Raw genomic sequence first — 11,687 nt, 5'->3', positions numbered from 1 at the left:
AATCATCACGGGTCATCGGTTAGGAGCAGCGTTGAAGGCGTTACCGAGCTAAAGTAACGAAATGCATTACTCGTTACTGGCAAATGAAAGTAACGCGTTACAGTTCGACATTACTTAAAAATAAAAGTAACGTGTTACCGTTACAAATAAAAAGTAACGCGTCTCTTTTTAAGCCTTACTTTTTAATTATGGATGAAGTCGTTTTACTGTTTTGAAGTTACAGCTCTGCATAAGTGCCATATATCAAGAAACATTATGTTCACGCAGAAGCTCTTTGTTACGGTGTTAACTAACGACTCACAACAACTAGAAAGAAATACGAAAAAAAAAAAAACTAAAAGATTTCTGTAACTTAGCGCCTGAAACACGAAACAAGCTGACGTGCAATTTGCTTAAGCCGGGAAGAAAAAGTAACAAATAACGCAACTCCGTTACCCGTTACTCAAAATAAGTAACGTAAGTACATTACCCGTTATTTTTCGAAAAAAGTAGCAAGTGCGTTACACGCTACGAAAAAAAAAAGTAGCGGGCAACCGGTAACGCTGTTCCTTGTAACGCCTTACCGCCAACACTGGATAGGACTAAATTATTGCTTTCCCAAGTCTGTCCTTGTGTTTCCCGCTAACTCGGGTTGCATAAAAGTGGGGCTCAGACTTCAAATAAACGTGGTTATGTGTGAAAATAATCATTGTATTATCCACAATCGGGTGAAGATAGTCAGTGTCTGTCTTCGTCGCTACGTGTTTTATTATCTCCTGTTTTTTTTCAAATCTTAAAATGCTTCTGGTGAAAACACTCTACAAAGCAAAACTATATGTAAGGTTGCAAATGAATGTTAAGCGTGCTAGATAGCGTAAACGACACAATACAACAGAGAAGAAAGAGTTTATAAACTGCTCCATGTCGTAATCCAGTCAACAACAATGTATTTTAAGCGTATTTGTATTCGCTTTCAGGGTCTCCACTTCAAACAGTGTAGAAAGCATGGCATCCCAAGCCCTGAGGAATGCTTACAAAGAACAATTTCTGGCACGGTCATATCTGGATGACCATTTTACAGGAAAAATTTCCTCTTCCCAAATGGAAAAACTTCACAGTTTTCTTCAGTCGGGTAATTATACAGCGTTCGAAATGTTAACTCGTTTAATTCAGGATTGTGACTCCTCAGATTAACAATCTAGGAACACGCATGTTTGCAGGGCATCATTACCTGTTAATGAGAAACTGAGGAACGCGTGCGTGTCACCTTGAACGGCCGGCCCCTAGCGCATGGTGCACGCCCTTCGCGGTTCTCTAGCAGAGCGCGCACGATCGAGGTTCATTGCACACCGAAACGTTGTCGAAAGTAGACAGCTCAACCTGGAGGTGACACACATGATGCTCCTTGCCGCCGTTCTCACCTTGTCGATGACCATAGTTGTCTTTACGATTAAAGTCACGTTTAATGTCCAACATAGCATGTGCACACACGCGCAAGAGTAGCATAACGGCGTCAGGTTGGTGAAGAGCGGGCACCTTGGAAGAACCCAAAATGCCGATGGCTTTGAAACAAAGTAACTTTCTTACCTCGGTTTTCAATTGGGCGAGGTGTTCGACGTCCCAACGGGGCTTTCGTGTACACATAAATTGTGAGTACGAAATACGTAATATTTGTGATCAAGGTTTATTTTTAAAACAAGAATGAGGCAATGCAATTTTTCACTTTTGTTGCACAATGAATTTGGGTCTGTATAAAACTCTCGTTTGCTTTCCGTAGATATTATTCAGGGCGAGACTCTGTTGGAGTTGGGTAGCGGCCCGGTCGTTTTGAGCTCGCTGACGACCTCCAGTAGATTCAAGCACATCGTGCTGAGCGACTTGGTCGAAGGCAACAGGCTCGAAATCAACAAGTGGATCAACGAGGAAGAAGACGCCATTGACTGGAGCCTCCCTGCCGAGCAAATCGCTGGCTTCGAAGGCTATAGGTATGTAGGAATTCGCAACCTATTACCGCGTGAGCGTAATTTCATCTGTGGCTCTCATATTCGACATCCCTAATACTTGTGACTCTTATAGTTCCAACGTCCGCTTCGGCTCGTTTTCCACCTTCCACTAAAACCACTTCACCTCCCGGGAGCTGTTGTTTCTTCATTCCTGTGATAATACTGAACAAATATGTAAACCTATTCATACTGACGAAGAAAGGGAATAGAAATATGCGCTGCGGAAAACGTTGACGTGATGTCACTTGTTGCAGAGGGGCAATTTGGGGAAGCTGGTTTATAGTCAAATACATAAAAACGACAAAAAAACAAAAGCAAAAAAGAGTGAAAAAAAAACAAAACAAGCCCATTGGGTGTTGTGTCGCGCCGGTGCTGTGCGACATTTTTTTAAAGTACTTGCGACAACGCCATTGCTGAGAGTTTGGGGATCGGTAGCAGGGTGATTTTTTTTTGGCTCCGTTGATGACTACCTAGTGCTCAGCGATATGGTAGAGCGATCGCTGGACCACGTTGTACCCGAGAGGCTCTATGTGTTTTTCACGCTCTGACGGTTTGAGGTTTATTTATGAGAAGCCCGTAGCTCCTAGACCTAAACCTACGCTTTCTTTAGGGCCACGCATGTTGGGAGTAGAAGACAAGATGCAAGAAAGGCATCCTGCCGTTCGAGTCTGCGCACTCAAAAAATAGTCGAAATGAGCATTGCTAACACGTGTCTGGAGGTGTCCTTTAAACGAGCTTGGCAAAACTCTGCGCAAGACAGTTTTAATTTAAAGATTTCACACCTACAAAAGGCAGGTTTTCTGCTTGGTGCCTGGCTGAAGTTGCGGAAAGATTGTTACATAAATTCAAAGGGGCCAACCAACAGGCAAGATAAAATCCCAAAATGGGACGGGCAGTTATTCATTACTTCCATGACATGTCCTTTAATTTAAAGAAAGTAACACAGCGTTTCAAAATTCCGGTGGTATTCTCAGCCCCCCATAAAATGGTACGTCTGTGCCCCATAATCAAGAGCCTTGAGCCTAATAAAGAACAATGCAGCATAAAACATCGGACTAAATATGCTGAGTGTGCCATGGGAGTGGTGTACGAGATACCGTTGACTTGCAGTTTCGTGTACATTGGTCAGACAGTAGGCATGTCAATGACCGTGCACGCGAATTTGCGGCAGCCATGAAAGCAAGTCCTTCTGGTTATCTCGCCATCCAGTGTAGTCGCTGCCCGTGCTCACCACTTCTGCATAATATTAAGAGTCTAGCGAAATATAAAGAAAAAGTCTGCCGAAAAGTTCACGAGGCATTCGAGGAAGAAGCCGATACTCAGGCGGTAGGCTCCCGAACGTAGCACCGTAGCGCTTTTCTTTGTGGTGTGGTGGTGGAGAGTCTTCACCGTTCCGTTGCCGTCTCGGTCATAAATGCAAGGAAAAAGACGGACACAGACACTGCTTCGCGCCGGGATGAAAGTACGGGCTACCCGGTCAACAAGGGCAGCCGCGGGGAGCCCCAGCGAACGCAAGCCGTCGCTGTTTTGTGCGTGAAATGAGAAGTCGCGCAGACTACAGAGGGAAAAAGATCTTCATCTAGATGACAAACACCTCGCCAAGACATTTTGAACCGCGTCTTATTCTTCGGGATTATGTGCGCATCGTCAGTGGCGAAGAGGTTAGGATTCTATGCCGCAATTTATTATGACTATTTTGTAGTCTTTTTGCGTAGTATGTTGCTGGATATCTCTCATGTGCTTGCTGTGTATGTAGGTGAAGTGTACTATCACTTTTGAGAATTCATAATATAGTGAGTTGAAAATACATTTCTTCTTTCATATTAGGGGTTTTTGGAAGTTTGTGTTTATATTGTATTTTAATGCTTCATGGTCCCCAATCGAGGTGTTTTTTCTTCATCGACTGCCTTCCACAAAAGAAAATTTGCTATATGTTCGCCAGTTGCAGTGGCACTTTGGCCGTTCCCAAACGCGCTCGGCCTTGCACCTTACAAACGCTGGTCCCTGCATCAGAAACACGTTAACAAAAAGCAGCACACCAGTTTATTGTTACCTTCACCATTAAAAAACTAAGAGATTCATTGAGATTTATTTTTTATATTTTTTCTTGTTTTATCAGTATAGCGTGGTTTCTTTCGCAGCTATTAAGCGTGCAGCCCAAGCGATAGAGTTGCTGAACGACCAGTCAGTACTGGGAAGGGGGAGTCGATATTAACCAAATGATATCCACCTAAACACGCGAATAATGAAAGTAGAGGATAGCACACACAGGCATTAGTCCAAAGGAAAACCTACAATTTTTTACATTAGCAATCGTTCTGTGTCGCAAAAAGCTCCAGTCGAACCACAGCAGCACACGCCGAACAGCGCCGACGACGAGGCTGACGGGGCACGTTCCTAGGGCTCAGAACAGCAGCGCCACCGTGTTGTCTATGCGCGAATGCTTCACACGGCAGCCACCGCTCTTGCCACTACAACTCTCTAAAACACTCTAGCACGATGCTTATCAGCGTGTAGCTCGCGCGCGCTGGCGCCCTCCTCTCCTTCGGGTCACGTGATTTGTGAGTGGAGAGCAGGGAGGGGGCGCGGTTAAGGAGGTCAAGGCGCCCTATTGAAAATATTTCTAAAGGACCCATCAGACTTGAAGGATTATGGGACCTCACAGGCCTTCAAAACCCTTCTAGAATAACCTACGGAAAAACCCTTCAAGGATACCCCATAGAAAAGCCCTTAGCCCCACACCCCTTCAACCCGTCATAACCTTTAGCCCCTCAACCCTTTAAACGCCCAAATGACTGTGAACCGTAGACAAAAACGCAGTTTAAAACAATATTGAAAATGTATTGCAGACATTAAGTTTTACATGCATATTATAACTTAAAAAGGCGACAAAAAGCAACGTTTGTACACACCCGGTGCATGGAGCTGTAGACGAAAGAGATCATATCAAATAGGGCCAACTGACTTCTTTATCACAAAGAAAAATATCTTTCAAAGTACTCACATGCACCGCAAGACACCGGGACAACCCCGCGCCCACTCCTCAGGCCAGTCCAGCACAATGTGTTTCCACATCCTTTGAAAGCAGGCGAGTCGCGCGCATTTCAGCAAGCTCGAACGCCGGAAATGGCGCCGACCACTCGGGTTGTGCCCGAGCCAAGAAAGCGATCAGCGCGAGCTCGTAGTCTGCCTTCTGCTATGGCGGACATGCTCTCGCAATACTCGATGCTCTAGCAGCCACGCGTTCGCTGCGCATTGAATTGAGGTGAAACGGAGTCTAGAAGTATATTCTTTCACGCGGTTGCGTTTTCTGCGATAGAGATTCGAGCTGAATAAGTAGATGGCGCCAATGAAAACGCCGAAGTTTTAAAGTTCTTTCAAAAATATCGGCTCGCCAACGTCGCGCTTTTACGTAAAAAAAAAAGAAAAAAAGAAGAAGCTTATTGCAGTTGCAGTTAAAGCGAAAATCAGCGCAATTGAAATATAGATTTAAATACTTGCATAATGCGGACGATTTGAAATCGATGAACCGGTGCTCCCGGCCTTCCGGAAACTTAGACTGCCACGGCTGAAACATGCGTACCCATACCGACGATCTGTACGTTCTGTATCAAACGAACTCCGGAGTGTCGTTTGACTAAACCGGTTCAGTTTGACGGTCACCGGTCACCCGCTTGCACCGGTTTGAGCAAGCCTAACAACACTTTGCCCAAACGAGTGGCCCATCTGCCCAGACGAGTGGCCCGTTTGCCAAAGGACTGGCCTATTTGCGCAAATAGGCAACCGTTATGGCTTTCAGCCATACGGGTGACCCCTTTGACAAACTGGGGACCGGTATGGCTACACTGTGACCGGCATGGACCCGTTTACTTTCATCCTTTCAAAAAATTGTTACGCTTTTCTGTTGAAACTTTGTTGAAAAACGTCAATAGAGGATATAAAATGTCAACAGGTTTTCTGTTGACTTTCTTTTGAATATTGGCCCACCTTGTAATAAGAAAGTCAACAGACTTTCTGTCGCCTCCAAGATGCTTTTTCTGCACCTTTTCAAGTGAAAAGCTACAGAAGATTGAAAAGAAAGAAATCTTTACAGATTAGCTATTCATTCAACAGTGTTTTGGAAGCTTACTATGGCTTTCCACTCCTCCAAATTAGCTGCAACAAAATAAAGCAAAAAACGCGAATTTTTTTTTTTTTTTATATTTGGCTAGGAAATTATGTCCCTGTGGTATTTGAAGTCACAACTACGTAATCCCACAACTATACATTAGAAACAAACACAAACACCATGAAGCACTGAACACCTGAAATATTTTTTTTTATTTGCACTGAACACCTAAATCACAGTCTCATTTACTGCCCCAGAGCCTTAGATAGCCTACATATTGAAGGTAATCATTTGGTCGGTGACACCATCCGCACTAATTAAGGTTCCAAGTATTTGAACTTCTCCTCGGGAGTCTGTAAAGGAAAATAGTCTTTCGAAGTTCGTGTACGATATCACTTACTAAAAAGCATTGGTACTACTAATACGAATTCGGCGCAGACGCTAAAACAACATCCACGAAAACGGCTCCTATAAGATATATTATCGCTTCTCTGCATAGCACCACTAAGGGCGAAGCGAGTCAAGGTCGTTTCTCCACTTTCAAATAATTATTTTGCTTTTCTTTGCCAGTTGACTATTCAATATCGTCATTAAAGTGGTGACTTGCACAGTCAGAACGGCAGGGCATGCCTTCTGAACGCTTGGCCTCCAGCTCGCGCCCCATGCCTTCCGTCGTGCTCTGACTGCACGCGCGCGCTCGAGGTGCACGAACGCCGAAGCGTTGTCAAGGGTAGTAGGCTCGCGCTGGAGGCGGGGCAACTGAAGCTGCTTTCCGTTCTCACCTTGTCGGAATCTACTGAAAAACTTAGCGATCTTTGACATCTAGTCGAGGTGTACAATGTTCAATAAAATGTCAACAGAAAGTCTGTAGGTTTTCTATTGACACTAGCTACAGAGTGCCAACAGAAAATTTTCAACACAAAGTAAACAGAACGTCCGCAGTCATTCTGGTGAGACTGTCAAAAGAACGTCAGCAGTAAAAAATCAACATAAAGTTAATAGAAAATTTTCTTTCGACTCGCTCTGAAGAAAATCATCAGAAAAGTTTCCACAGAAAGTCAGCAAACTTTCTGTTGACCATGTCAACAGAAAGTCCGAAAAAAAATTCAACATAAAGCTAATAGAAAGTCAACAGCTTTTCTTTTGACTCAGGCTGAAGAAAAGTATCAGAAACGTTTTAACACAAAGTCAACAAACTTTCTGTTGACCATGTCAACAGAAAGTCGAAGTCAAAAGGAAGTAATCAAAGTCAACAAGAAGTCAACGCGTTTTCAATGAAAAGACAAAAATCATATTTATTGGGCATATAGGCGCCGAATGCTTTTTTTCAGTAGGGCAAGACTTGATGTTTTATGTTTTTTTTTGCGCGTATCTTGTCTCAACGTCACAATACGCAACTGCATAAAGGTTGACCACCACTTATTCGTTCTGTTTTCCAGCGACATCAAGAAGGGGGCGTTGGAAGTACTCGAGCGCACACGCACAGCCATCCGCAAGGTAATACCCTGCGATGTGCTGGAGCCCGGGGTGCTCCCGATGGAACACAGGGAAATCTTCGACGTCGTTTATTCCTCTGGATGCCTGGACGCGGCCGCAGCAGACCACGAATCTTTCCGAAGGGTGATTTGTAATGTAGCACCACTCGTCAAACCTGGCGGTCTGCTTGTCATTATCGGCGCCGGTGGCGTAAAGAGCTATCCCGTTGGAACCTTTGATTTTCCTCACTCGAACCTCACCGAAAATGTACTGAAAGAATCTGTCACTGATGCCGGCTTCAAGATAGAAAGATACCGACCCAACGAACTTCTTCGGTCTTTCCTGGGGAATTCGAACGCATTCAGGTTTACCCTGGTGGCACGTAAAATCTGACTCGGCAAATACAACTGCAATCAATTCGTTTAACCTACTCTTCTTTGCCCATTTTCAGATTTCTTACTTTACATACATACTGCGGAAATAAAGCTTTCATATTTGCTCTCGTAGTCGTAACGCTTATTTGAGTCAATTAAAATAGATGTATTTGGTTCATGCTTAAATTAAAGAAAAAAGTATGAGATATATAAACCGCTAATGAGTATCGAGACAATGTTATCCCAGTACACGTGTCGTTGAGAAGGTTTGTATCCCGTTTGGTTTTGCACTAGTACATAGAAATAAAGCTTTCAGTTCATTATTAAAAACAAAAATTCACTACAAAGTAACAAGATCGGCGGCGTTACAGTTCAACTCTTGTAGGAACCTCGCTAAGCAACGAATTTTTATACAACGTCCCCTAGCGTGTTCATATCACAGTACTACCAATCTACTTTAAATATAGACTCATAATAAAATTCTTCAGAAAAAACAAAAACTTAAATAATGTTCTGATTCAAGGAAACAGGAACTAAGTGACCACTTGAATGTAGAAATGCAAGCTGTCAGAATAATGGCGCTGAAATCAGGCAAAAAATCTACGGTTAAGTTATTTTCTTTAAGAATATTTAGAAGAGACCATTTGCGATATGCACAGCGCCATCTAGTGGGGAGCCGAAGAACATGCTCAGTCTCACCAGTAGACCGGCGCTTGCAAAGGCCAAGGCGCGAAAGCGTATTTCTGAAAATCGTTCGCTCGCACAAGCACTCGCGCAGAAAAAGAGCTTTCGTAAACCACACTACCGCTCATGTGCCTTTGCCGGCGCCCAAAGCCGAATTTCGAGGTAAAGTGTGCGTCCGCCATGCTGGTTGCGGCGAGAAACCAGCGACCGGCGGGGCGACGAGCACGTACATAAGCTAGAAGAGCTTAAAGCAATACTAACCCTTAGCTCGCACGTGTGGATGAGGTTCGATGACGGTAAGCTTCGGGCCTCAATTGATAACAACGTTACGAAATCGAAAAACAGCAGAGAAATGTCGACGCAAAAAAAGATTGCAGTGCACAGCGTTATGCCGGACGTTCAATCGATTTCGTATCTCGTCTATTCTTACGGTTTTTGTGCAACAGATTTCAACAGAATTTTTTTTTCAAAGGCGGTACTACGGCACCGCGTTACTTTTCCAGTCACGGTTTTATGAAGTGTTGCTGCAGTGGAAGCTTCCCTTACCAACCAGAAGGAGGAGCTGAAGTGTGTACAGTGCTAGAGGAAGAGCCGATTGATAAACGAGCTTTGGCTCGCAACTCAACTCGAAACTCCACATGGTGCTGCTTTTGCGCTTTATAAATAGGCCTCGACTCCAAACGTTTCTCGACTCGATGAAATATTTGACTCTTTTCTCGGGGATCTTAAGTTGGCCCCGGCGCAGCCTCGAGAAGCTTCTCGACGCGAGTTGGCAGTTTCACGGCGACCGACAAGCCGTTCGCGGAGTTCGCGCACTTCGTATTTATGGCAGAAGAAATCGTCTTTGACGACGAAGGCGGCAAAAATTGAGATATGTACAAGGACGGTATTTCAGGGATCGCCAGTACCGAATAAAACACTGCAGTGACCAGAATGCCTTGTTTCTTACCGCTTCAGAAAGGCGACCCTAGCGAGCATTCTGCCGTCTTGACCGATGGAGGAGAGCGCGAGTATACAGGCTTTGCCGCCCTCACAGATGCTGCAGCTCGTCGCGGATCTAGGCTAAATGGTGCCCAGGCGTTCCAAGATGTTACGGCGAACTTCGTGAAAGTTCCGCAGCCGACAGTGTGCAAGGCTTAGCGGGGCTGTTACGAAATGAAATTCCCAGGCTTGGCTGGGCGCATCAATAAAGGGATCCGGTAGCCCCGATGTGGAAATCTTCTCAAAACAGAAAGGGGTATTTCTCCAGCAACGTGCAGGTAAGTTCACTGGGGTTGGTTGCGTTGCCGGTAGTGCCAAACCTATTGAATAAAAAATTTACATTTAGATGCTTTACATTAGGTGTAAACTCGGAAGAAACGATAGTCATCAAAACTTTAGAAAAAAAATCACTATTGTGCGACAATTCGCAAAGCAGGGCGTACGCAATTCGCCTTTCATTTAAAACAAGAATCGATGTCTTTAAATGGTGAGCGGATCTTGTGAGAGCAGAGAAATGCGTTAAAATAAAATGAACGGCCGATCCGGTGGACCAGCACAATTATGGTAGTGGACAGAGCGCACCCTAAGTGCAACAATAATCATGGCAAAAGCACATCTCTATGGTTTTGGGATGCGACGAAGTTGTACTACACCATCTTCGTATCCCTAATAAAACTTTTGGCCAACCTATCCTCCAACATAAAGAAGTGAACAAATATAATTAAATACAACTTATCCGTGAATATTTACTTTTTACGGAAAATCATTGCGTGCACTAACATTAAACATACATATAAAATAATTATTTAATAGAATTCCTTTCAATACTTTCATTGTCCGTCACCGTTTCTTTTTTTTTTTTTTGTTTATGTAGGCTGTCTGTGTAATTCGTAACTAGCTAGTCCCGAATGTAAACAGCTTTTGCGTCTGCACTGCATATGTTTGTATTAATGATGATTGAAACCTTAGACTGTGGTCTGAGAAACGGGCACTCGTGAAGGACGAAGAAAAGGAGAAAGAAAAAAAGGAGGACGAAGACTCGTGAATGAAGTCAAAAAGAAAAGGGACAGGCTTCAATCCTCATGTATAGCTTACACGAGCTCGCCTGCACATTAACCGGTTTTGACGTTTGTGTCATGTCCGTCAAACTGTACGACGAACACCCACTGCAGGAGTTCATTTCTTGTTTATTGAGGATGGTTGGTATTGGTTTTTGACGTTCGTAGCAAAAATGACATCTCGGGTTACGAGTTCAAATGAATATACAATAATGAAGAAAACATTTGCCGATATTGCCACGCGCACCGCCGAGCGGACGCGTGCGTGGCCGAGTGGTTACCGCGCTTTCCTAGACATAGAACCTAGACGTTCCGGGACTGTCGCCCGGAACGCCTAGGTTCGATCACAGTCAGGGGAAGGTTCTTCTTTTTATTCTTTAAAATTGGCGTTCTCGTACGTTCAAGAAAATTGTCATCTGATCGAGTTCCGAATGTTATACGCGCCAAAAGTTCTGCGCCGAATGTTCCAGAAGCCTACGCCTGTACATAAGGGACTCTGCATGGCGAGTGGAGTCAGTTTCGCCCAGCGTTTGATCCTGCTGCTTCGCCGACTTCGATGTCCGCGACGCTCTGTTCTTTTTTTCTGTTTTGTTTTTGTTTTGGGTGCAAGTTCGCCCCATTAAATCTTTTATTTTCCTCGAGTATTCTTTCTTTTGTCACCTCGTCATTCGTGACAATATCATGCCATCCGCAGAGCGGTAACCTTCGGCAAGCAACAGAATGTGATAAAAATACATATAGTACTAAATACCTGAAGCTATCTGAAAGCGACTTTGTCAAGTTTAATGTGCGGCGAGGGACATTCGCACTCCACAGAAAGCTCTGCATATATATCCAAAGAGCTTTATCTTACACAGCACTTTGTATCAAGAACAAGTCAGACACACTACTCCACAAACCAGTCCCACATGCTCTACTTAAACAATAATTATGCTGTATTATTCCAGTCAATAGTAGCAATATAGAAAAGGCCAGTAGTAAAAATTATCTTTATTGGTCCACTTCCGCAATTAGAATTTGGTGC

The 11,687-nt window shown here is 44.0% G+C and overlaps 1 protein-coding gene across 1 annotated transcript; it reads left to right on the top strand.

Annotated features, from left to right (window-relative positions):
- Nucleotides 1-777: 777 nt before the first annotated feature.
- Nucleotides 778-8,065, top strand: LOC120844492 (nicotinamide N-methyltransferase-like). Its single transcript, XM_040216292.3, has 4 exons — nt 778-821; nt 957-1,111; nt 1,757-1,964; nt 7,530-8,065. The coding sequence occupies exons 1-4, from the start codon at nt 778-780 to the stop codon at nt 7,957-7,959; spliced, it is 837 nt and encodes a 278-aa protein (XP_040072226.1). The 3' UTR covers nt 7,960-8,065.
- Nucleotides 8,066-11,687: the final 3,622 nt, after the last annotated feature.

The sequence above is a fragment of the Ixodes scapularis genome, unplaced genomic scaffold, assembly GCF_016920785.2.
Source record: "Ixodes scapularis isolate PalLabHiFi unplaced genomic scaffold, ASM1692078v2 PGA_scaffold0__279_contigs__length_252992795, whole genome shotgun sequence".
Classification (NCBI taxonomy): domain Eukaryota; kingdom Metazoa; phylum Arthropoda; class Arachnida; order Ixodida; family Ixodidae; genus Ixodes; species Ixodes scapularis.
Note: the sequence above shows the minus strand (reverse complement) of the source record. Positions and strands in the feature narration are given on the sequence as shown.